Source organism: Dendrobates tinctorius, unplaced genomic scaffold (assembly GCF_039654945.1).
Source record: "Dendrobates tinctorius isolate UK_male_01 unplaced genomic scaffold, ASM3965494v1 ptg000019l, whole genome shotgun sequence".
NCBI classification, from domain to species: Eukaryota; Metazoa; Chordata; class Amphibia; order Anura; family Dendrobatidae; genus Dendrobates; species Dendrobates tinctorius.
In genome coordinates, this window is record NW_027361687.1 from 56,865,291 (window position 1) to 56,890,797 (window position 25,507).

At 43.8% G+C, this 25,507-nt stretch overlaps 1 protein-coding gene across 2 annotated transcripts in view; it reads right to left on the reverse strand.

Annotated features, from left to right (window-relative positions):
• LOC141082717 (uncharacterized) overlaps positions 1-25,507 on the reverse strand; it is a 140,650-nt gene that overhangs the window by 60,722 nt on the left and 54,421 nt on the right. Inside the window, exons 2-3 of one of the 2 annotated variants that reach the window (XM_073566651.1) lie at positions 16,923-17,028; positions 11,815-12,144 (exon numbers count right to left, since the gene is read on the reverse strand). In XM_073566651.1, coding sequence (XP_073422752.1) covers positions 11,815-12,144; positions 16,923-17,004 — 412 coding nt within the window. In that variant the 5' untranslated portion in view covers positions 17,005-17,028. Of the gene's footprint in view, positions 1-11,814; positions 12,148-16,922; positions 17,029-25,507 lie in introns of both variants that reach the window. The other variant, XM_073566650.1, reaches the window with a different exon arrangement.

Genomic DNA, 25,507 nt, shown 5'->3' on the forward strand with positions numbered 1-25,507 from the left:
CTGTACACTCAATTCGTATGCAGAAGCTGCAGCGATTGCTCCACCTTCCCAACCACCGCCTCATTATCAACATTGCAACAAGGTGGAACTCCACCCTGCACATGGTTGAGCGGCTGTGCGAGCAGAGGCAGGCCATAATGCATTTGTGGGAGGATACACAGCCAGGTACTTTGAGTGCAGACATGGAGTTGACCGGTGTGCAGTGGTCGAAGCTGAAAGACCTCTGTAAAGTCCTTCAGTGTTTTGAGGAATGCACACGGCTGGTAAGCGCAGACGACGCCATCCTAAGCATGAGCATCCCACTTATGCGTCTGCTCATGCAAACTTTGACGCACCATAAGGAGCAGGCGTCTGCAGCCAATGTTGACGAGGAGGAAATCCTTGATGACATTCAGCCATTGTCTGCTCAGGGACCTCTCCTGGACGAGGTGGAGGAAGAAGAGGAGGAGGAGGATGATGATGGGGATGATTACTTAGGGGAGGAGGATGCATCTCGTGGGGCAAGTGAAAATGTTGGCGTGGCAAGGTCTGGTACAGGGTTTGTGCGTGACTGGAGGGATGTGGATTTGCCAGAAAGTGCTCCTCGAACCAGCACTCGCAGTGCATCATTGACACCGGGAACATTGGCCCACATGTCAGATTATACCTTGCAGATCCTAAAAAGGGACCACCACATTGCCAAAATGATGAACGATGACGACTACTGGTTGGCCAGCATCCTGGATCCACGCTATAAAGGCAAATTACAAAACATCATGCCACAGGAGAACCTTGACCTAATATTGGCTAATAAACAAGCAACTCTGATAAATCGGTTGCTTGAGGCATTCCCAGCACACAGCAGCGGTGATGGTTCTCACACGAGCCGTACGGGCCAGCTTGCCAGAGGTGTTCGTGGTGCACACAGCAGAAGTGGCGTTGGAGACAGGGGTTTCATGACAATGTTGTGGACTGATTTTTCAAGTACCGCTCACACAACTGGTAATACTGCATCGATGGAAAGTGACAGGAGACAGCAGTTGTCAACTATGGTTACAAACTACTTTTCCTCCCATATCGATGTTCTCCCACACAGGTCATTCCCCTTTGACTATTGGGCCGCTAAACTGGACACCTGGCCTGAATTGGCACAATATGCCTTACAGGAGCTTGCTTGCCCAGCTGCAAGTGTGCTATCGGAAAAGTCTTCAGTGCAGCTGAATCAATCCTGACAGAAAAAAGGACCCATCTGTCAACCCAAAATGTGGATGATCTAACCTTCATTAAAAAGAACCATGCATGGGTTTCCAAGGATTTTGTCCCACCTTCCCCTCATGACACGTAGGGTGACAGAAAAATGGCTTGCTTTGGTCCACCTCTTCCTGGGACTTGACCTATTTCGCCTTTTGCATCAGCTGAATGTCCAACATCAACATATGCCACTTTCAAAAACTCCCTAACTGTGCTGCCCCCCCCCCCCATGGCGGTGGTCACCACCTAGCGCATGACACCGTGCGAGTGCCGTTGCCCTGGACAGGTGGGTAGGCCGACTCTTGGGCGTGGGCACTGGCACAGGGTCCCTCATAGTACAATCAAGTGTCTCTGACGGTGGTGGTGCACACCCGCCGTCAGACACACCGCCGTACTATGAGGGGCCCAGTGCCAGTACCGACGCTCACGAGTGGGCCCCCCTTGCTTGGGCAGGGCCCCAGCATTTGCAATCTTTACCTCTCCCTGCTCCTCCGCTGTGTAGTCTGGGCCGTCAAATCCATACTGTGCCTGACACCGTCTGAGCCTGCCTCCTGATGTATAGACATATATTTAGAATGTGTACGCTATCCATACATGTTATCTGGGGATACGGTACCCTTTCTCACCTTTGTGCAATCACGTGCAAGCCATACTGGGCCTAACACCATCTGAGCCTGCCTCCTGATGTATAGACATATATTTTGAATGTGTACGCTGTCCATACATGTTATCTGGGGATACGGTACCCTTTCTCACCTTTGTGCAATCACGTGAAAGCCATACTGGGCCTAACACTGTCTGAGCCTGCCTCCTGATGTATAGACATATATTTTGAATGTGTACGCTATCCATACATGTTATCTGGGGATACGGTACCCTTTCTCACCTTTGTGCAATCACGTGCAAGCCATACTGGGCCTAACACCGTCTGAGCCTGCCTCCTGATGTATAGACATATATTTTGAATGTGTACGCTATCCATACATGTTATCTGGGGATACGGTACCCTTTCTCACCTTTGTGCAATCACGTGTAATCCATACTGGGCGTGAGAACGGCTGGCGAGCTGTTAAGCAAGCTACAGCACCTGTGGTTTGCACACGTAAGTTTTTCATTTTTTCAGGAATGACGGTTAGGCCTAATTCCGGAACTGCGGTTGACCTGCGCTTACTGGGAAATCAATGTTTGCGGGTAATAATTGTAATCACAGATCCCCATCACTAACGTTGTTCAGCGGGTTATCTGCACCTGTAAGCGACAAACGCTGGCCTTTTCAGTGTAGCGCACATGCAGCCACGGACATGTAAGGGCATGACACACCAGTTATTGGCCAATCTCATGTGCCAGAGCCTCACGTGTCCCTCTAGTAAGCCGGACTCGGACCGCGGGGCATGACGGAGTCTCGTTCGTTAACGGAATTAAGCTTGCAATGTGTGCATCTTTTCTGTAGCTGGCATGGTTGAGGTTTCCCAGGTGGAGTCGAATTTAACCGTAGGCTCCACTCCTGGTGGTGCCCTTCTGGACATTCCTTTAAGGTTTAGCTTTGCAACCATACTGCCCACGTAAAACAAACACTTTGCCTTCATGCACGCTGTTTGGAGGGTCATGACTCGTGGGAATAACGCCGCCCAATCAGTTAACCTGCTATAGAGATCCTTGGTTGCTCCCAAGCATGACATCACACTCCCTAGGAGGAAGGTAATGCCACTGTGGCAACCGTACTCCTGGGGGCGACACAAGTGCACTGATGCCCAGCCACTGCTCGATGAATCTGCTGGATACATTGACCCACGCTACACGGCCTGAATCTGACCCTGATGTAACTCAGGTTACCCTTCCCATATACAGTTCCATCTTACACGGTGACAAAGAGGAAGCTGCAGATGAAAGTGCAGGTTCGGCCCACCCACCATCAGACACACCACTGTACTATCAGGGGCCCTGTGCCAGTGCCGTCGCCAACGAGTGGGCCCCCCCTGCTTGCTCAGGATCACAGCACTTGCAAGGTTGAAATACTGTGCAGTGAGATGGAAGATGGGGACGACAAGGAGTCCAGACTAGTACAGGGATTCCCTAGCGAGGAGACTTATTTCATTGTTTTCAATGTTGGGACAGCAATTTTTGGGGAGCACTATACTCTGGAGAATGATAGATGGGGCCCACCATACACTGGAACATTCCAAAGGTGGTGTCAGGAATCGAACCGGGAACCTCTTGTCTGCTGGCCAGCAGCTCAGCCATCTGAGCTATGCGGCTGCTTGGAAGATCCCATGCAAAACCAGATACCAGTGATTCTTGTTCTTGATCAGCTCCACCCTGTGCTCTCCTAATTGGCCCATTGATTGCTAATTGCCCACCCTATATAACCTCAGCCAGTACACTTCCTCATTGCGTGATTATTGTGCTTCCAGCCTGTAGTCAAGCTCCTTCTCCTGCTGCTGCTGCTGCTCCATCTGCTAAGTATCGCTGATCCCGTGTACCGACTTCTGGCTTTTTCTCTGACTTCGTTATCCGCCTGCTCCATCTGCTAAGTATCGCTGATCCCGTGTACCGACTTCTGGCTTTTCCTCTGACTTCGTTATCCGCCTGCTCCATCTGCTAAGTATCGCTGATCCCGTGTACCGACTTCTGGCTTTTCCTCTGACTTCGTTATCTGCCTGCTCCATTGCTAAAGTATTGCTTATCCAGTGTACTGACTTTCGGCTTCACCTGACTACGCTTCCTGCCTTGCTCCCTCTAGTGGTTACAATAACACTGGCTCCAACCTGAACCAGATCGTGACAGAATAATCACGCGCCAAAATGGAGTCCGTTGTAGCCACCCTGACAAAACAAGTTTCTGAACTTCAAAGTTTTTGTACCACTTACCAAGAAAAATATTCTAAACTACAAACAGTAGTATCAGGCCAACAAAAGGAAATAATTGAACTACAAAGGCAACTTCTTGACATGCGCAATTCAAGCCCAGAATCAAACGCACGAATGCCGCTGCCTGCAAAATTCAGTGGGGATCGTCAGCAGTACCGAGGATTCCTCAACCAATGCCGGATATACTTCCAAATGCAACCTGCTCCATTTACCAGCGATAGGAAGAAAGTATTTTTTCTGATTAATCTCCTGACTGATGAAGCTCTTGCATGGGCCTCACCATATGTGGAAAAGAACTATGACATCCTTAATAACTTAGATTCCTTCATCACAGCTATGAATCAAGTTTTTGATGATCCAAACCGTTGTGCCACAGCAGAAACCAAATTGCATAATTTACGCCAAGGACGACGCTCGGTCGCTGAATATACATCAGAGTTCCGTCGCTGGGTGGCCGACACCACATGGAACTCAGCGGCCCAGAGAAGTCAGTTTCGACGAGGATTATCAGAGTCAGTAAAGGATGAGCTTGCCAGGGGCGAAACCCCTGATCAGTTGGAAGACTTTATTCACCTATGTGTTCGAATAGACCAGAGGCTCACCGAGCGGAGAAAGGAGAGACTTCGAGTACTGGAAAATAACCCTGCCTTTTCTTTCTCTTCGTCTAATCATGAACAAAAGACGCAAAGTGTGTCTGAACCGATGCAAATCGATGTTATTCGAAAACCGCTCTCAGCACAAGAAAAGCAGAGGCTACGGGCTGAAAATTTATTTCTCTATTGTGGGGGCTCAGGTCATTTCGCCATCAATTGTCCTAATAAGAGGACTATAGCCTTCATAAGCGACATGACTGCAAGCGATACAGACCTCTCCCAACAGCCATATCCTAGTATGCAGAAGATTTCATCAGTAACGCAGGAGAAAAACAAGATGTGTGCATCATCATCTCATTTTGTCATTCCCATTCAGGTCATAATGGGCAACCAAACAGTACGATGTTCGGCCTTGTTAGATTCTGGAGCAGGAGGGAATTTTATGGACTTAAAATTCACATTGGATAATAATATTTCAAGCAGAACTAAATCCATACCAATCGAAATGGAAACGGTGGACGGATCACCCTTATCTTCTGGACCTGTTACTCATGAGACGATTGAACTTGAGATTTGTATGGAACCTGATCATCACGAAACTGTCAGTTTCCATCTGATTTCCTCTCCAAAATTTCCTGTTATCCTAGGAGTTCCCTGGTTCTCAACTCATAACCCCTCTATCACCTGGGCTTCAAGGACCATTACCTTCCCTTCAGAATACTGTAAGAACAATTGCCATAGTGATCCACCTGTTCCTAAACAAATCCAAGTATCTGAGATTTCTCATACGAAGGAAGATAAACTACCACCACAATACCAACAATTTTCTGATATCTGCAGCAAGAAAAAAGCTGATCAATTGCCTCCTCATCGTCCGTATGACTGCCCCATCGAGCTGCTTCCTGGAACAACTATTCCATTCGGGCGAATTTACAATCTCTCTGAACCAGAACTGAAGGTACTGAGAGAGTATCTGGATGAAAACTTAGAGAAAGGCTTCATCCGACCTTCTACATCTCCAGCTGGGGCACCCTTATTCTTTGTTGAAAAGAAAGACTCAACTCTGCGGCCATGTATCGATTACAGGGAAATTAATAAAATTACCGTAAAAAATCGCTACCCACTTCCGTTAATTCCAGAGTTATTAGAAAGACTCCGCTCTGCTAAAATTTTTACTAAACTGGACCTGAGAGGGGCCTACAACCTCATACGGATTCGCCCTGGAGATGAGTGGAAGACCGCCTTCAGAACAAGATACGGACATTTTGAGTACCTAGTGATGCCTTTTGGCCTTAGCAACGCCCCAGCCACCTTTCAGCACTTCATTAATGATGTGTTTCGAGATTTTTTGGATCAATTTGTTGTTGTTTATCTCGATGACATTCTTATATTTTCAGATACCTTGGAGGAGCATCGCAGGCAAGTCCAGTTAGTCTTGGAACGTCTACAGGAGAATCATCTCTACATAAAACTTGAGAAATGTGAATTCGAACAACCCACGATCCAATTTTTAGGATATGTCATCTCCCCAGAAGGTCTGAGCATGGATCCTGGTAAGATCAATGCAGTGGTGGATTGGCCACCCCCAAAGAATTTGAAAGACGTTCAGCGCTTCATTGGCTTTGCCAACTTCTACAGAAGATTCATTAAAAACTTTTCAAAAATTATTCTGCCAATCACCTTGCTAACCAAGAAAACCCAAGGTTTTTTTTGGTCTACAGAGGCACAGGAGGCTTTTGACAAATTAAAAAATCTTTTTACTTCTGCACCACTACTAGTCCATCCAAATCCGGAACTACCATTTGTTGTTGAAGTGGATGCCTCGGATTCTGCAGTGGGAGCCATTCTGTCTCAGCGAGTTGGAGATGAGATGCAGCTTCATCCTTGCGCATTTCTTTCTCATACCATGTCACCGGCGGAAAAGAACTACGACATTGGAAATAAAGAACTTTTAGCCATAAAAGTCGCCTTCTCCGAGTGGAGACATCTCCTAGAAGGTGCCAATCATCCGGTGACCGTCCTCACTGACCACAAAAATCTAGAGTTTTTACGCACAGCAAGAAGACTGTCTGCGAGACAGGCATGGTGGGCCTTGTTTTTCTCAAGATTTAATTTTGTAATTTCCTATCGGCCTGGTTCGAGAAATGGCAAAGCTGACGCCCTGTCCAGGATTTGTTCTGAACCTCAGGAGAGTTCTAATACTGACAGTACTATTCTGGGCCCCAAAAATTTTTTGGGAATATTGGACTCTAAAGTTTTTTTTGCTCAGATTAAAAATGGCTACCACAACGACCCTTTTCTTAACCATCCTCCTAAAGATGTCAATCTTTTTTTCAAGAAGGGATTTTGGATGCTGAACCACAGGGTTTATATCCCAGAATCGGTGAGACTCGAAGTCCTCAAATTAGTCCATGATTCTAAACTTGCAGGACACCCCGGAGTCATGAAAACCCAAGAACTACTACTTCGTTCCTTTTGGTGGCCTAATTGTAGAAGGGATGTGAAAAAATATGTGTCCTCCTGTGTAACATGTGCACGTAATAAGACACCACGTTCCTCTCCTTTAGGACTTCGACAACCTCTTCCAGTTCCATCCAGACCTTGGGGATCAATCTCAATGGATTTCATCGTGGATCTACCTCCATCTAAAAAGATGACTGTGATTCTCGTTGTGGTAGACCGACTCACAAAGATGGCCCATTTCATCCCAACTAAAAGAATTCCTACTGCGGAACAAACTGCTGAGTTTATGATCAAAGAGGTTTTTAAGCTGCATGGGACTCCTGATAATGTAGTCTCCGACAGAGGGGTGCAGTTCACATCGAAATTCTGGAAAAGCTTCTGTACAGCCCTGGGAGTCACTGTGAATCTTTCTACATCTTTCCATCCGCAATCAAATGGCCAGACGGAGAGGACGAACCAGACTCTCGAGCAATACCTCCGCTGCTTCATTTCATATCTTCAAGATGATTGGGTGGACTATTTACCAACAGCGGAATTTGCCTATAACAACGCTAAGCACAGCTCTACAGCCCAAAGTCCTTTTTATGCTAACTATGGCTTGCATCCAGTATGTATTCCTAATCTTCCTTTTGAAACTTCTACCCCTGCGGTTGCTGACCGACTCAACAGATTAAAGGAATCCCAGGAGAAATTAATTGAGATATTGCAAAAGGCCCAAGAAGACTATAAAAAAGCAGCAAATAAACACCATAGAGAACCTCCTAATCTGCACGTGGGTGACAAGGTTTGGTTGTCCACTAAAAACCTAAAAACACACGTGCCATCTTCTAAATTGGGACAAAAATTCATAGGACCCTTCCAAATTGCTGCACAAATTAACAAAGTTGCTTTCCGATTGGAACTTCCCAGCAGTCTTAAGATTCACCCAGTGTTTCATGTATCTCTGCTCAAACCATTCTGTGAAAATCCATTTCCAGGAAGAACTCAGCCTCCTCCTCCACCTGAAAGGGTCCATGGCGAGGAAGAATTTATTGTGGAGAAGATTCTGGACTCTAGGAGAATCAGAGGTAACCTGCAGTATCTTGTGCAATGGAAGGGTTACGGACCAGAAGAAAACTCATGGGAACCGTAGGAAAATGTTCATGCTTCTAGGTTAACAAGAATCTTCCATCAGAGGTATCCAGATAAACCAGCCACTGAGATGTCCAGAGGCCATCCTGGAAGGAGGGGAGTACTGTCAGGAATCGAACCGGGAACCTCTTGTCTGCTGGCCAGCAGCTCAGCCATCTGAGCTATGCGGCTGCTTGGAAGATCCCATGCAAAACCAGATACCAGTGATTCTTGTTCTTGATCAGCTCCACCCTGTGCTCTCCTAATTGGCCCATTAATTGCTAATTGCCCACCCTATATAACCTCAGCCAGTACACTTCCTCATTGCGTGATTATTGTGCTTCCAGCCTGTAGTCAAGCTCCTTCTCCTGCTCCTGCTGCTGCTGCTGCTGCTGCTCCATCTGCTAAGTATCGCTGATCCCGTGTACCGACTTCTGGCTTTTCCTCTGACTTCGTTATCCGCCTGCTCCATCTGCTAAGTATCGCTGATCCCGTGTACCGACTTCTGGCTTTTCCTCTGACTTCGTTATCCGCCTGCTCCATCTGCTAAGTATCGCTGATCCCGTGTACCGACTTCTGGCTTTTCTTCTGACTTCGTTATCCGCCTGCTCCATCTGCTAAGTATCGCTGATCCCGTGTACCGACTTCTGGCTTTTCCTCTGACTTCGTTATCTGCCTGCTCCATTGCTAAAGTATTGCTTATCCAGTGTACTGACTTTCGGCTTCACCTGACTATGCTTCCTGCCTTGCTCCCTCTAGTGGTTACAATAACACTGGCTCCAACCTGAACCAGATCATGACAGGTGGACATCAGACACTGGAGCAGCATTTACAGGGCCCATTATACACTAGAGCATTAGAAATGGGGCCCATTATGTTTGGAGCATTATTTGGGCCCATAAGACAGTGGAGCTTCATCCATGGGGACCAACATATACTGTAGCATTATGTGGAGCTCATCATATACTGTTTCAAACATTATATGGGACCAATGATTCTGTATGGAGAAATAGATGGGCCTTGTCATGAGATGTAAAAAGTGAAGTATTTTTCATTGTACTATACCGCTATTTCTCTGCCGTATCGGAGCATGATGAGTTGTGGTATGTGTTAAAGGGGCGCTCTTTCACCCAGGGCACATGAAAACCTGGAGCCAGCCCTCCCCCCCCACAACTTTAGCCAAATAACCCCCATTTTTCAGTGCATAACTTGTATTATGAAGTTAATTAAGGTTGACAAGCTTAAGTAAGAAGAATTGATGCTTATGGCATTCAAATGGGCACTGTAGGTGTGTTTCCTGTCCTCCTCTCACTGCCGACTTTTATTCCCCATTGACTTACATTGGGTTTCGTGTTTCGGGACGACCCCGACTTTTCCCTATAATCGGCCGATCTTGCTCGACCCGACTTTTGGAAAAGTCAGGTTTCAAGAAACAAAACTCGACCCTAAAAAAACAAAAGTCGCTCAACTCTAGTAACGGGGTCTTCTATGCTGTAATACCTGTTACATTACTAGCCCGTTTCTCAGGACATTCACTCTGCTTTTCCTCACTTCTGAATTAAGGACGCTGGTTCAAAAGGCTTTGTAACATGGGAACATATAAAACATCACTGCTACGCCATGTATTTCCAGTGTGACAACATTTTACTCATCGGTCTCGGTATATATATACATACAGAGGGCAGATCAATCAATGTGTGTTGTGCCAGTAGATAACAGGCTCCAGTTAAGACGCCAGATTAACATTACAATAGCTGTGGGATTTACAAAGGTGGGGGGAGGTCAGAAGTTGGATATCTCGTTTACCTCTGCCCAGGGGGTCGCAGCCGGTCGGTTGATGCATTAAGGGCATACATCTCCTATTCGGAGTGCTGGGGGGTTCTGTAACAGCTAGGGTTATGGTTGGGGCTAGAGTTAAGGTTGGGGTTATAGTTGAGGTTATAGCTAGGGTTTGGTTTGGGCTAGGGTTAGGGTTGGGGTTATAGTTAGGATTATAGCTAGGGTTATGGTTGGGGTTATAGTTTGGGTTATAGCTAGGGTTGGGGTTGGGGCAAGTGTTAAGATTGGGGTTATAGCTAGGGTTAGTGATGGGCTAGAGTTAGGGTTATGGCTGGGGTTAAAGTTGGGGTTATAGCTAAGGTTAGGTTTGGTTTTAGTGTTTAATTAAAAGTTTGAATATTGCAAAGTTTTCAAAATTTTTGCCAAATTTTCATTTTTTTCATAAATAAACGCAAGTCTTGACAAAGAAATTTTACCGCTAATATGAAGTACAATATATCACGATAAAACTGACAGTGGTCATAATTGCAAAAATTGGTTTGGTCATAAAGTACCAAATTGGCTGTCACTAGGGGGTTAAATGTAATATGCAGCTCAAGGAAGGAAGGCCACATCCTGACATGAACAAAATGTGAAAATACAAAGAAAAAAACACAAAAAATTGAGCTTGTATTGATGATGCTATTTAACATGTAAAAAACAGAATGTCAGAATTTCTCTTTTTTTATTCTCTTTAATCTCTTCTTGCAGGAATTGGAATAAAAGGTGACCAAAAAGTTGAATTTACTCCCGTACGATATAAATAAATAAATCAATTTATCTTGCTAAAAATTATTCTTCTCAAAGTTTTGTATACAGAAAAATTCAAGGTATAGCCCCAAGAATATGGAGACACAAACAAAATTTTCATTTAAATTATTTTTAGTATGCAAAAGTAATAAATTTATATGTAAGCTTGATATTGTGTTAATTATGCTGAGCCTCTGAAAAAACTTAAAGGGAATCTGTCACCCCTTTTTTGAGATATCATATAATGATATCATTCAATTGTGTGTCACATAAGGATTCTCTTAGTACTTTTGCTTCCCCCTGACCCCGCACCTTTCATGCATAAATACCTTTTCTATATCAGTTCAGATGTATGTAAACTGCCACTGTCTGGTCCGCTGGGCGGGGCTTATTCACCTGCTCCCCCCTCCCTGTCTTGCTCTACTCATTTCTTCTTGTGTAGTGCAAGACAGGGAGGGGGGGAGCAGGTGAATAAGCCCCGCCCAGCGGATCGGACAGCAGCAGTTTACATACATCTGAACCGATATAAAAAGGTATTTATGCATGAAAGGTGCGGCGTCAGGGGGAAGCAAAAGTACTAAGAGAATCCTTATGTGACACACAATTGAATGGTATCATTATATGATATCTCAAGGGGTGACAGATTCCCTTTAACATGTCATTGAAACCATTCGGTGAATGCTATAAAACCATATTTTAAAAAACAAATATACAAAATTGCAGAAATGCTGTTATTTGTTGCATTCCCTCTTATTTTTTTAATTTGATTAATAAATTATATGTACTCCAAAATGGCACAATTAAAATTTAAACTCTTACCACAAAAACATACAGAAAAAATTAAAATGTTAATGCTTTTGCAATTTGACAATGAAAAATGTGAAAAATGTCAGATCCTAAAGGTGAAAATTGTTTTTCTTTCTATTTTATTTTTTTTTTCTGTGTACTTCAAAATAATCATGATTTTATATGATGTGTCTTACCTCTGACAACCAGAGCGGTTCCATTTCCAATGATATTATCGATGTGAGATGTACAGATGTAATCTCCGGAGTCGCTGGTCTGTGTGTTACGTATCTGAAGTGTAGCTGTATAAGGTCTATTACTACAGACATATTTATTCTGGCCATTATCCAAAGCACAGGATTTTACTAGTGAAATGTTTCCTCCAGTTCTCCAACTTTTTCGGTACCAGGAGATCCCAGTTCCAGCCTCTAAGTGTTCACTGGACACACAGGAGAGCTCGGCGGTGGTCTCCACATCCACAAACATGACATCCACTGGCTGATACAGGGCCATCGGAATCTTAATCACTGCTAAAGATATCATTGTTAATTTGAAATACTGCAAATTAAAATATTTTATGTCACTATGACCAAGATAGCTTCATAATGTAACATAGAACAAAAAGAACAATTTTTTATTATAATCCACTATTGGAAACCAATTTGGGAACCAGATTGCATAGAACTGTAAGATTACAGAGAAGTTAAGATTAGAGGCGAGAGAATTTATTTCAGTGTAACTGAATTATACTTGAATATACACAAAATCTACAATTTTGAGAATTTTTGTCAATTTGCTTTGCTGAACCATAGACAGCCGACAAAAGTTTGAAAAAAATCCCCCCAAAATTACACTTACTTCACTGCTCACCTGTTTGATGGCTCTGCTTCCCACCATCCAGTCTTCTTTCCCCCATCTCTAGCTTGGGGCTTTTGACTGTGACGGGCCCTGGAGGTTACTATGCTTCACATGTCAGAGCCTGGTCACAGCCAGAAGTCATGACCCAGAGTGAGCAGGTCAAATATCCAAGAGCATAAAGTATAGGAGTGAGCATGCTGCTCGCTGCCCGGCATCTATTCTCAGAATTTCTTCTTTCTGCCATCGTAGCTATGGCCTATTTACTGTAGTCTAGGACTTCTGGCTGAAACGAGGTGTCAGTGATGAATGCACGTTACATTTCCCTGTGTGGGATGTGCAGTGCGACCTCTGAGGCCTAGTTGCACCTGGACGTCCCAGCTTAGAGTAAACAAGCTGGGAGATATGGCTTGTGACAGGGGAAAGCAGAGGTGTCTATGAGGACCAGACAGCAGGCACTGAGCTGGTGATAGCAAGGCAGGTGAGTGGTGAAGTGAGGATAAGTTTTGTTTTGCTTTTTTTTCATCTTACATTTATCATGCTTTAGAGTCTGAAGAGACCCCACAGTGTTAAAAGGGACATTCAATTCAAGGAGAATAACTTAGCTGTGAACAGAATTTTCTGGTAAATGTACGCGATTTGTTGAATTTTGTTAGGTGCACTCATCTCTAGTTAACACACATCTAGATCGGCAGCAGTCAACTCAAGAGCTAAAAGGGAATTGTTACAAAATTTTGGCCATCTAGAACACTAGCATGTGAGTGGGCAGCTGGGGTTTATCATTTTAAACATGCTAAAGTCAAAACCTGTTCCTTTTTACATTAAGCATTATAAAGACGAACATTTTTCGGGTGATAGGTCCATCAACAGTGCACGGATTAGCATTACGCCGATAAAGCAAAGACCCGTCACCTAGCATGACACTGCACATGCACCCACTGCCGTTGAGAAAAAAATCCTTCTGCTACCTGATGCCTACATGGATATTTTTAATATACTGTATGCATTTTTGGAAGCCTAAACCCCAGCTGGATAACAACATGCGGGTGGTTTAGTGATCCAACAAACTTTCATGTAAAAAGTTCTCATATATATAAAATGGCAAAAAAGAGGTGATTAAAGTCATAAATACTGCATCAGACAGCCAGTCTGCATCAAATGTGAAATTAGGACTTCAATTTACCTTTTTTGTCTAAATTGAACAATATAGCCCAAAATCTCGTCACATAAATTGGGTATATTCAGCTATGAAATAACTTTGTTTATTTATAGAGCTTGGATCTAATCTGTGCAGGTTTCACATTGTGTGCTTGTGTGCCAGTTAAGTTTATTTATTGTTTGTATTATTTTTATTTTTATTAGTTGTTAAGATTTTTATTTTGACTTTGTGCACTATGATTTGGTTCATATGGAAAAAAGTAATATTTTACAATATCATCGATTGATTTTGGGATTGCTAATGCATCTACAGAGTGTAAGAATTCAGCAAGTGTCCCATTATTTTCAGCTTTCATGTCCCCGCAAGTGTGACATGAAGGAAAAGCATTGTCAGCGTTAATGGATTTTATAATTCACATACTATTTTTCCATCTGTGACACATACTATTAGTTTTTCTGTGACATCCCGCATCAAATACTTATATACTGTATATACTAGAGGTGTGCCTGATGCTATCGCATTGGGAGGGAAGTGTGTGTGAGTACGTGTGTGTACGTGTGTGGGTACATGTGTGTGCATGTGTACATGTGTGTACGTGTGTGTGAGTACATGTGTATGTGTGTGTGAGTACATGTGTGTGTGTGAGTACATGTGTGTGTGTGAGTACGTGTGTGTGTCCCGCAGCTGCCTGCCCACCCACCTCCGTGCAGTCACAGCAAGCAGGAAAGAGTGTGGTTTGCAGCCTGTGCTGGATATATGAGTACGTGTGTGTGTGTGTGTGTGTATATATGTGAGTACGTGTGTGTGTGTATATGTGAGTACGTGTGTGTGTATGTGAGTACGTGTGTGTGTGAGTGTGTGTAAATGTGTGTGTGTGTGTACATGTGTGGTGATTCCCCCCTCATTACACCCCCCTCGTTACACCCCCGTCATTATACCCCCCTCGTTGGCAGCGGCGGGTCGGCCGGGGGGTCCAGCGGTGTGGCCAGCAGCGGCAGCAGGGGGATCCAGTGGCGGGGGGTCCAGCGGCGGGGGGGTTCCTGGCGGCGGCGGGCAGCCACGCAGGAAAGACCGCTGCTTGCGGCCTGTGCTGGAGATGGGGTGCGGCACCACCAGGGGGTACCCGCACCCCATCTCCAGCACAGACCGCAAGCCGAGGTCTTTCCTGCTGGCTGTGACTGCACAGAGGTGGGTGGGCAGGCAGAGGTGGCGGCGGGTCCAGCAGTAGCGGCGGCAGGGGGGTCCGGCGGCGGCAGGTGGTCTGGTGGCGACGGAGGGGTTCCAGCAGTGTCCCGCTGGTGGTATTATGGAAGGGCCTGGTACCACAGGTGTCAAATTGGAATACCCATCACTTGGGTATTTCAATATGGTGGTCGGCGTACTTCTGGTGCAGCGTGGTGGACTGTGGGATTCGGGGACATCAAGATGGAAGTGAATGATGGACAATTTAAGGCAATTATACATATATATACATATATATATAGATAGATATAGATATATCTATATGTTAATAAAATATCACTAGAACTATCTGTCAGAATTCCTGAATGGCTAAAAAAATGTGATATAGAAACAGATTACTCTTCTAAATAAAATATATAATTTTTATAAATAAAATAAATTTTGATGATTCTTTACAAATATAATAAAAATTCCGGTAAGTCAAAATTTTAATTCAAAACATATTAGCCATTTTTCAATTTTTTTAACATATACAAAATTCAAGTAATTTTAAATGGATTTTTCAAAACATATTTGTTCCCCATTAGGATCCTGTTGAGTTGATGTTGTTTGGCAATGACCCAAAGTATAAAGGTAAAGTTGAGTTTCTTGTTGTTGCTGTCATACTATCATTATAAAATCACATAAAACTGCTATAAATCTAAAATTATATTTTTTGTATATTTGATTCAGCTATAATTTTTGATTCAATTATTTACTTTACCATGATTAAAGACTTATTTTTAGTCTGAAATGCATGGTAAAGAACACATTTAGTCAGATAGACCAAGATTGCTATTTTTTACTATGTTTTGGCATAAAGGTGTCTTTTATTATTTTAATCAAAGAAATCGCTGGAATTTGCTCTATTTACTTTTTGGCCACATCAGGCAGGAGAGTCATTTCTTGGCAGCCTCAATCAGGGATGTGTTGGACTATACTTGAATGTCTGCATAATTTACTTTATATGTCTTGATTTTTTAAGAATGATGAAAGAAATGTAAATCATAAAAACAAATACAAAAAAACTTAAAACCTAACAAATACACGAATCCTAAAATCTTTTAATCCTAAATTAGTTCAACAAATATAATTTGGAATGGATCGCCAAAGTAGTTTTTTATTTGAGAAAGTATTTGCAACTACATTTGACTCTTTAAAAAAAAAAGAAAACAAAACACACTTTAAAAATGTTAAACTTAAAAAACCTGTAAAATGAAAATACATATTATAAATGATAAGTAATCTAAGTGTAGAAATAAGATAGAGATGTTGTGACTGGAAAATTCTTACCTTTAGAAAGCAGGAGCAAGAAAATAAGATTCATTATGTTCCAAAGCAGAACTTGTTATAAGACACTTTATATTATGCTCGCCTTTTTGTATATTTGCTTTCACGGAAGTGACCATACAGTGTTGTCTACTCCTCCCTGTCCAGAGATGAAAGCTCAGCATAGATGCACTGTGTTTGCTTGTTTAGCACTTAGAAGGGATTATATTGGCTATTGATGGACATACGTATCTATACTAAAACAATAGAAATGTGTATTTTTTCCCTAAAAACAGTTATTTTTATGAGGATGGCAAAGATGGTTGCAAAATTATCTAGAATTCCTCACATGCATATCTATACAGTATTTAGGTTGAACAGACTTGTGAAAGGGCACTCACAAACATGGATGGTGACTTGTTGGTCTGTTCAGCCTGTTGAGCATATGCCAGTGGTGTGGACAGGACCCTTTCATGAATATAGACTGTGGGAGCGGCCATTGTTTTAGCAGCCGGTAAAGGAGAGACTCCAAAATTAACATTGCTTGAGTGAAGCAATCTGGTTCACCCTGAAGAGCTTGTACAAGGTGCACATTCAAAGGTTGAACTACTAATATCCATGTGTTGGTAATACATGGTAAATCAAATGGGCTCTAAATATAGAAATAGGAATGAGACCAACATTACTGGTAGGAATTGGAGTTACCCCACTGAATAAAACTGAAACTAATAGTTAAGACTATTCCAATATAGGGCATTACAGGGGATCATACCGACAGTCTAGGTAATCAATAAAATGTACCTCCTTTCCATTCAAAGAGGACTTCATGGGTCCTGTTTTCGAGAATGGTGCGTCTTCCAGCACTTGGTAGCTCTTCTCTCATTCTTTGGGGATTTGATAACTTGTTCTTTTTAGGAAAAAAAAAAATTGTTATAAATACATATATATGGTATTCTTACTATTGTAATAATGAGAAATAATAACATTACTATAATTAATATTTTATTTGTGAACGGCTTAGAAGTCTGCATTAGTTAAAATATCGTATTGGAGAACAGTTACAGGGTAATGTTACTACTTTAGATAACTTTAGATGGGTGAAAATGTCATGCTCCATTTCCTCCCTTGAGTGCATGATTAGAGGATTGACCATCATGGCATCAGGCACAGAAATTTTCTGGATTACTGTATATACTCGTGTATAAGCCGAGATTTTCAGCCCATTTTTTTGGGCTAAAAGTCCCCCTCTCGGCTTGTACATGCGTCATATACCTGGGGGTCAGTGGGGGAGGTGGAGCGGGGTGTCAGAGATCATACTGACCCTCCCTGACGCGGTCTCTGCAGCCCCCCGCTTCTCCCACGGTCTCCCTTCCTGCCTTCAGCGGTCACGTGGTACCGCTCTTTAAACTCATGAATATGCACATGTGACCACTGAAGGAAGAGCTGCCAGAGACTGTAGGAGTCAGAGAAGCGGGGCTGCAGAGACCGCGCCAGGAGGGGGTAAGTATATCCAATATTCACCTGTCCCGGGTCCATCATTGCTCACCGCTGTCTGCTGCGTCCTGTGTCAGTGACGTTTAGGTAGCAGGGGGCATGGTGACATGGCTAGTGCGCGCGGTGCCCTCTGCTGGCTGAACAGTCACTGACACGGGAAGCAGCAGACAGCAATGAGCAGCGGTGGACCCCGGACAGGTGAATATCTCAGGTGCCGGGTCCTGAGCAGGAGAGGTGAGTATGGCATTTTTTTGCAGCAGCATATGGGGGCATAATATATGGAGCATCTTATGGGGGCAGCATATGGGGGCAGCATATGGGGCATATTCTAAGGAGCAACATATGGGGGCAGTATATGGGGGCATAGTCTATGGAGCAGCATATGGGGGCATAGTCTATGGAGCAGCATATGGGGGCATATTCTATGGGTCAGCATATGGGGGCATATTCTATGGGTCAGCATATGGGGGCATATTCTATGGGGCAGCATATGGGGGCATAGTCTATGGAGCAGCATTTTGGGGCATTTTCTATGGGGCAGCATATGGGGGCATATTCTATGGAGCAGAATATGGGGGCATATTCTATGGAGCAGAATATGGGGGCATATTCTATGGAGCAGAATATGGGGGCATATTCTATGGAGCAGAATATGGGGGCATATTCTATGAGGCAGCATATAGGAACATATTCTATGGGGCAGCATACGGCGGCATAGTCTATGGAGCAATATATGGGGACACCATATGGGGGAATAGTCTATGGAGCAGCATATGGGGCATATTCTATGAGGCAGCATATGGGGCATATTCTATGGGGCAGCATATGGTGGCATATTCTATGAGGCAGCATATGGGGGCATAGGCTATGGAGCAGAATATGGAGGCATATTCTTTGGGGCAGCATGTGGGCGCATAATCCATGGGGCAGCATATGGGGGCATAATCTATGGAGCAGCATATGAGGGCAAATTCTATAGGGTAGCATATGGGGGCATAGTCTATGGAGCAGCCTAAGCGGGCAGCATATGGGGGCATATTCTATGGAGCAGCATATGGTGGCATATTCTATGGAGCAGCATATGGGGGCATATTTTATGGGGCAGTGTGGTGCCCCTGAGGGTTCAGTCGCCACAGAGGTACCGCACCTCACCCAGGGGTGTGGTATCTCACGACCAGAAAAGATGGGGACACCTGAACACACTCCACACCTGCATCCCACTCACACTTTGAACAGCAGAACACCCTCTATGGACCCTGCTTGGTTCATAAAGATTGTTGGGAGGTGGGCGGAGCTTAGGAAAAGAGCAGGAGATTTGTAGTCAGTTGGGAGTTCCCTCAGAGGGAGGGGAAGTGAAAGGACATGTTTGGAGCAGCTCCTGTCAGGAGGAGCTGCTGGACGGATTGACTTTGAAGGAAAGCTCCCTGAAGGAAAGAGTGGTTCTTCTAGAGGCACGGGTGGAGAATGCTCCCCGTGGGGCTCGTCCCATGCTGACAGCCATCAGGTGGGGAAAGAGTCCAGGTTGCAGAATGGTCTCAGCCCCTAGCCTAGTGGAGTGTACATCGTGACTTAACTAGCTCGCTGACAGCTGTGGCTACTTTATGGGCCGCAGCGAATTACCACAGTTATCTTCGCCAGAAAGGCAGCCACATAGGATCAAAGAAACTCCTGAGTCATGTTATCTGACAGGATCCACGGCAGCTGCCCTGGGACACTGACTTTGAGATGCTGAAAGGAAGGAAAGCAGCAGGTAGCATTGTGGAGACGGCCAGGGAAGGTACAAACTGGCAGGGAGTGCTGGAAGGGTGTACTTTATTTTGCCTGGGATATGACTGGACCCCCTTTCCTGGAGGATTCAGCACTAAAGCGGGCATCTGTATCATGAACAGAACTGTGAGTAAAGTCTTGGAAGTGCATTCAACTGCGTCATCTGTTTCCTTCCTGTGTCATCAACCCGGCACAGCTTCAATTTTCACTCCCCACTACATCACCACCTCAAAAACTATTCTCGATGGCCCTGGGACTACTGCTCTACCTGTGGAGAGTGATTTTCACTTCAGCTGCATCATACCAACGGTCCCAGGGGAACGGCATTGCAGCGCTGATCGCCTCTGACCAGAATACCACAGGTGCCGTCACAAATCACATATAAACTATATTCTCATTTAATTACGCACCAAATTTACATGACCGCTAGGGGCCACGGACCGGGTCACTGCCACTGTGACATTTCCCATTGAAGTTAACGGGCCAGGTACCGAGAATCCCATGGCCCCAGGGGCGCGTCAGCAGCATATGGGGGCATATTCTATGGGGCAGCATATGGGGGCATAGTCTATGGAGCAGCATATGGGTCAGCATATGGGGGCATATTCTATGGAGCAGCATATGGGGGCATATTCTATGGGGCAGCATATGGGGGCATAGTCTATGGAGCAGCATATGGGTCAGCATATGGGGGCATATTCTATGGAGCAGCATATGGGGGCATATTCTATGGGGCAGCATATAGGGGCATATTCTATAGGGTAGCATATAGGGGCATATTCTATGGAGCAGCAAATGGGGGCATATTCTATGGGGCAGCATATGGGGGCATATTCTATGGGGCAGCATATGGGGGCATATTCTATGGGGCAGCATATGGGGGCATATTCTATGGAGCAGCATATGGGGGCATATTCTATGGGGCCACATATGGGTCAGCATATGGGCACATATTCTATGGAACAGCATATGGGGGCATATTCTATGGGGCAGCATATTGGGGCATATTCTATGGAGCAGCATATGGGGCATATTCTATGGAGCAGCATATGGGGGCATATTCTATGGGGCAGCATATGGAGGCATAGTCTATGGAGCAGCATATGGGGACAGCATATGGGGGAATAGTCTATGGAGCAGCATATGGGGGCATACTCTATGGGGCAGCATATGGGGGCATATTCTATGGGGCAGCATATGGGGGCATATTCTATGGGGCAGCATATGGAAGCATAATCTATGGAGCAGCCTATGAGGGCATAATCTATGGAGCATTTTATGGGGGCATAATCTATGGAGCATCTTATTGGGGCATAATCTATGAAGCATCTTATGGGGGCATAATCTATGCAGCATTTTATGGAACACATTCTATGGAGCATCTTATGGGGCCATAACCTTTATGGAGCATTATATGGGACATATTATTCTTTGGAGCATCTTATGGGGGCATTATTAACCATTGTGCAGCATTATATGGGGTGTATTTTGTATGGAGCATCTTATGGGGCCCATCATGAACTGTATGGAGCATTATATGGGGCTCCTGATTCAATATGGATATTCAAAAACATTTAACCTACTGATGTCTCAATTTTACTTTTATTGGTATCTATTTTTATTTTGCTGCATTTTCCACCCTAGTGAGTCAATTTTTCCCAGTTTTTTGTGGCAAAATTGGGGGGGTTGGCTTATACTCGGGTCGGCTTATACATGAGTATATACGGTAATTGCTTCTTGGAGGTTTAGGTGGTGTACTGGATATTTGAAGTCTCTGCTACTTCTTAGAACCTCACATACTTTCTTTGAGAGTTTCCAAAAACAGTATGACAAATGGTGGACCATAGAGATGACAAAATATTTTTTAAATTTGAATTCTTCAAGTTCGTTAAATTTTTTCAAAATTTCAATTCAAAGTGGATTCATGATTTACAATATTACAAAGACACCATTTGCGCTGAAAACATGTGTGTAACCCTCTGAGGTATCCTAGGACTTTACCCCTTTCAAGCTTGTTAACACAAAAACATCTTTAGCATTGTCAAATTTGCCTGGGAGACCAAGGAGATCACCTTTTCATCAAAGAATATATCTGTAACAGGTCATGCAAGTTCTCGTGATATGGAATGTACCACTAAAGTATCTATGTTACCACCCATTTATAATGAATTTTCTGATATCTGTGATAAGAAAATGGCAGATCAGCTTCCTCCTCATAGACCCTATTATTGTCCTATTGAGCTACTGTAAGAAGAAGACCGTGCCGCTGGTAACTTTTTTGTGCCGGGTCAAGAACTGTCAGGGCTGTCTCCTCTGTTTTCCGGACGAAAGCTTAAGAGACCAGACCAATCAACCAATCATTGCAGGTGGAAACAGGGGGTGTGGCTAAGCGCTTACAGACTCACCACGCGCAGAAACTGGCAGACTTGGTGGGAAGATAAAGCGCATAGTAAGGGGATGTGAGTGCTCTGGCCTTTGAACATCAATATAACACAGGTCCGCGCTCGAGCTTCCCCACCACTACTGACAGACTGTGAAGAGAGACGTGCAGTGCGCCCATTGGTCTCCACAAAGCGAGGTGTTGAACTTCCCAGGCTAGTGAGTACTGCGTGCATGTTGCCAGAGAAAGACCGGGTGCAGGACGGCCATCTGCGTCCTGATTCTCCAGTGTATATCTGTCGGGCCCACGCTCCTCCGGCCACAGTATATTGACAAAGGGCCCCGCGGACTAACCGCTGCCACCAGGAGATTGATCATCATTAGCTACAGGACCACATCGGATAAGCGCCACGTCAGCCATTGTTGGCGCCATCACCTGCTCCGAAACTACCACGTTTTGATAAACGTCTGACAGGATAAGTTAAATAACTGTTTTTTATTATCTTAACACTTATCTTCTAACCAAAGGAATGTAAATGAGGTCCTGGAATTGTGGTGAGAATGGGAACTACGTCAACCATTGCAAAAACACTATAAAGGAGAGTAAGCAGACCAACCTTCCACCTCCCCCACATCCAGACTAGGAAACTGGCAACCCAGTGACAACTGTGTGCCCTCCGGACTTGGTCATGCCTTGATGACCACCATAACAATGCCGGGAGGGAGAAAGGCAGAATTTTTGATTGACACTGGGGCAGCCGGGACTGTGGTACACAAAGACTTGATAATGCCAGACATGATTAATGAGATTTTGAAATGTGTGGGGGTAGAGGGGCAAGTGACAGAAGCCCCCATGACTAAACAAATAAGACTAAAATTACGAGATAGCCAGGAGGTGCTTACAAAACTTATTGTTAGTGACAATACCCCTATGAATTTACTGGGAGCCGATGTGCTGAGTGCAATCCAGGCCACCATACAGTACTCTCCTGAGGGTAATATGGAAAAAAATTCCAGCATCCAGATCAGTAATTAGATTAAAAAAAATTTTATTCCTTTATTCCAAAATTTAAAAAAATCATAAGATTCTCCATCATGATAAGAGACGCATCAGGACGTGTAGTTGGACGTGTTTCGGACAAAAAAACAGTGCTTATTCTAAGACCTTCGTCTTAGAATAAGGACTGTTTTTTTGTCCGAAACACGTCCAACTACACGTCCTGATGCGTCTCTTATCATGATGGAGAATCTTATGATTTTTTTAAATTTTGGAATAAAGGAATAAAAATTTTTTTAATCTAATTACTGATCTGGATGCTGGAATTTTTTTCCATATTACGCTTTGCTGCAGAGGGATCCTGTTTCCACATTCCGTGCACCGATCGGACTTATAGCTGTCTTCTTTGGGGTGAGCTGAAAAAATTTTCTTTTTTACCACTACTCTCCTGAGGGTATTACAGTCACAAGTCCCCTCTCAGGTAAACATTTGTGTAAGATTGCAAGAATGGTGTATATGACAAAAGCAGTGAAACTAACACCTGACACCAAAAAGCCTGAGGATGAGGAAATGGGACAGGTGCCATACAATGTTTGGGCAAGGGGAAAAACTGAAGTGGGTCAGCTGCTCATTCCCCCTGTGATGATTAAATTGAAAAAAAAAGGAACTACTCTTCCTTGTTAAACGCAATACCCGTTGAGCCTAGCAAAATCAATGGCCCTGAGCAGAGATATTGAAGAGTATGTTAAGGCAGGGGTTCTGGTGCAAAGATCTTCCCCCCTGCAACACCCCATTGTATCCCATTATGAAAAAAGGACCCAAGGGTTCCCCTGACACAGAATGGTTCATGACTAGTGTTGAGCATTCCGATACTGCAAATATCGGGCATTGGCCGATATTCGCTGTATCGGAATTCCGATACCGAGTACCGATGTTTTTTCAATATCGGATACCGGAATCGGAAGTCCCCATAATGCAATGAGCCACTGTTGTGGCTGTGATGGGCTGCTGAAATGATGTCATCATGATGTGCGGTCTGTGCGCATCATGATGTGGGGTCTGTACGGGCCTGCCGGGGGCCTGTACCGGCTGTCGGGGGCCTGTACGGGCCTCTCAGGGGTCTATGCGGGCCTGCCGGGGCCCTGTACGGGCCTGCCGGAGCCTGTGCCGGCTGTCGGGGGCCTGTACGGGCCTCTTGGGGGTCTATGCGGGCCTGCCGGGGGTCTTGTGTGTGCAGGCATCGTCCGATGGGACTACATACATACTACATATATACTACATACATACAACATACATACTACATGCTACATACATGCTATATACATACTTCATATATACTACATTCATACAACATACATACATACTACATATATACCACATTCATACAACATACATACATACTGCATACATACTACATATATATTACATTCATACAACATACATACTACATACATACTACATATATACTACATACTTACTACATACATACAACATACTACATTCATACAACATACATACTTCATATATACTACATTCATACAACATACATACATACTACATACTTCATATATACTACATTCATACAACATACATACATACTACATACATACTTCATATATACTACATTCATACAACATACATACATACTACATACATACTTCATATATACTACATACATACTACATACATACTTCATATATACTACATTCATACATACTACATACATACTACATACAACACATTCATACAATACATAGATATAGACATACAGTACATATAACATAGAGTACATACTCAGTATCACTTGTCACTTTGATCCCCGAAGCTAAAGTCATCTGTGGAAAAATATGAGAATCACAAACATATATACTCCCTGATCCACAGAAATCCACAAGTGTCCCATGACGATCTCCCGTGGAGAAGAGCAGCATCAGCTGATGCCACCGCTCTCTGCGGGTCCCAGGAATACAATGACGGGAGGTAGGTATCCTTCCGCACTGTAAAAAAAATAGTCCCTAGTCTCACTTTTGGCATTGCTGTGTGAGAAAGTTCCCACGCAGCAATTGCCATAAAGTGAGACTAGGGACTATTTTTTTACAGTGGCGGAGGAGCCCCCTAAAGAGCGGTCACATCAGCTGATGCTGCTTTTCTCTACAGGAGATCGTCGTGGGACACTGGATTTCTGCGGATCAGGGAGTGTTTGTTTTTTTCATATTTTTCCACAGATGACATTGGCTTCGGGGAACAAAGTGACAAGTTATGGTGAGTATGTACTCTATGATATATGTACTGTATGTCTATATGTATGTATTGTATGAATGTATTAATCTATTGTATGTAGTATGTAGGTAGTATGTATGTATGTTGTATGAATGTAGTATATATGAAGTATGTATGTAGTATGTATGTTGTATGAGTGTAGTATGTCTGTAGCATGTATGTTGTATGTCTGTAGCATGTATGTTGTATGTCTGTAGCATGTATGTTGTATGTCTGTAGCATGTTGTATGTATGTAGTATGTATGTAGTATGTATGTAGTATGTATGAATGTAGTATATATGTAGTATGCATGCATGTATGTTGTATGTCTGTAGCATGTTGTATGTATGTAGCATGTATGTATGTTGTATGAATGTAGTATATATATATAGTATGTATGCATGTATGTTGTATGTATGTATGTTGTATGTATGTAGTATGTATGTATGAATGTATTGTATGTGGTATGTAGTATGTATGTTGTATGCA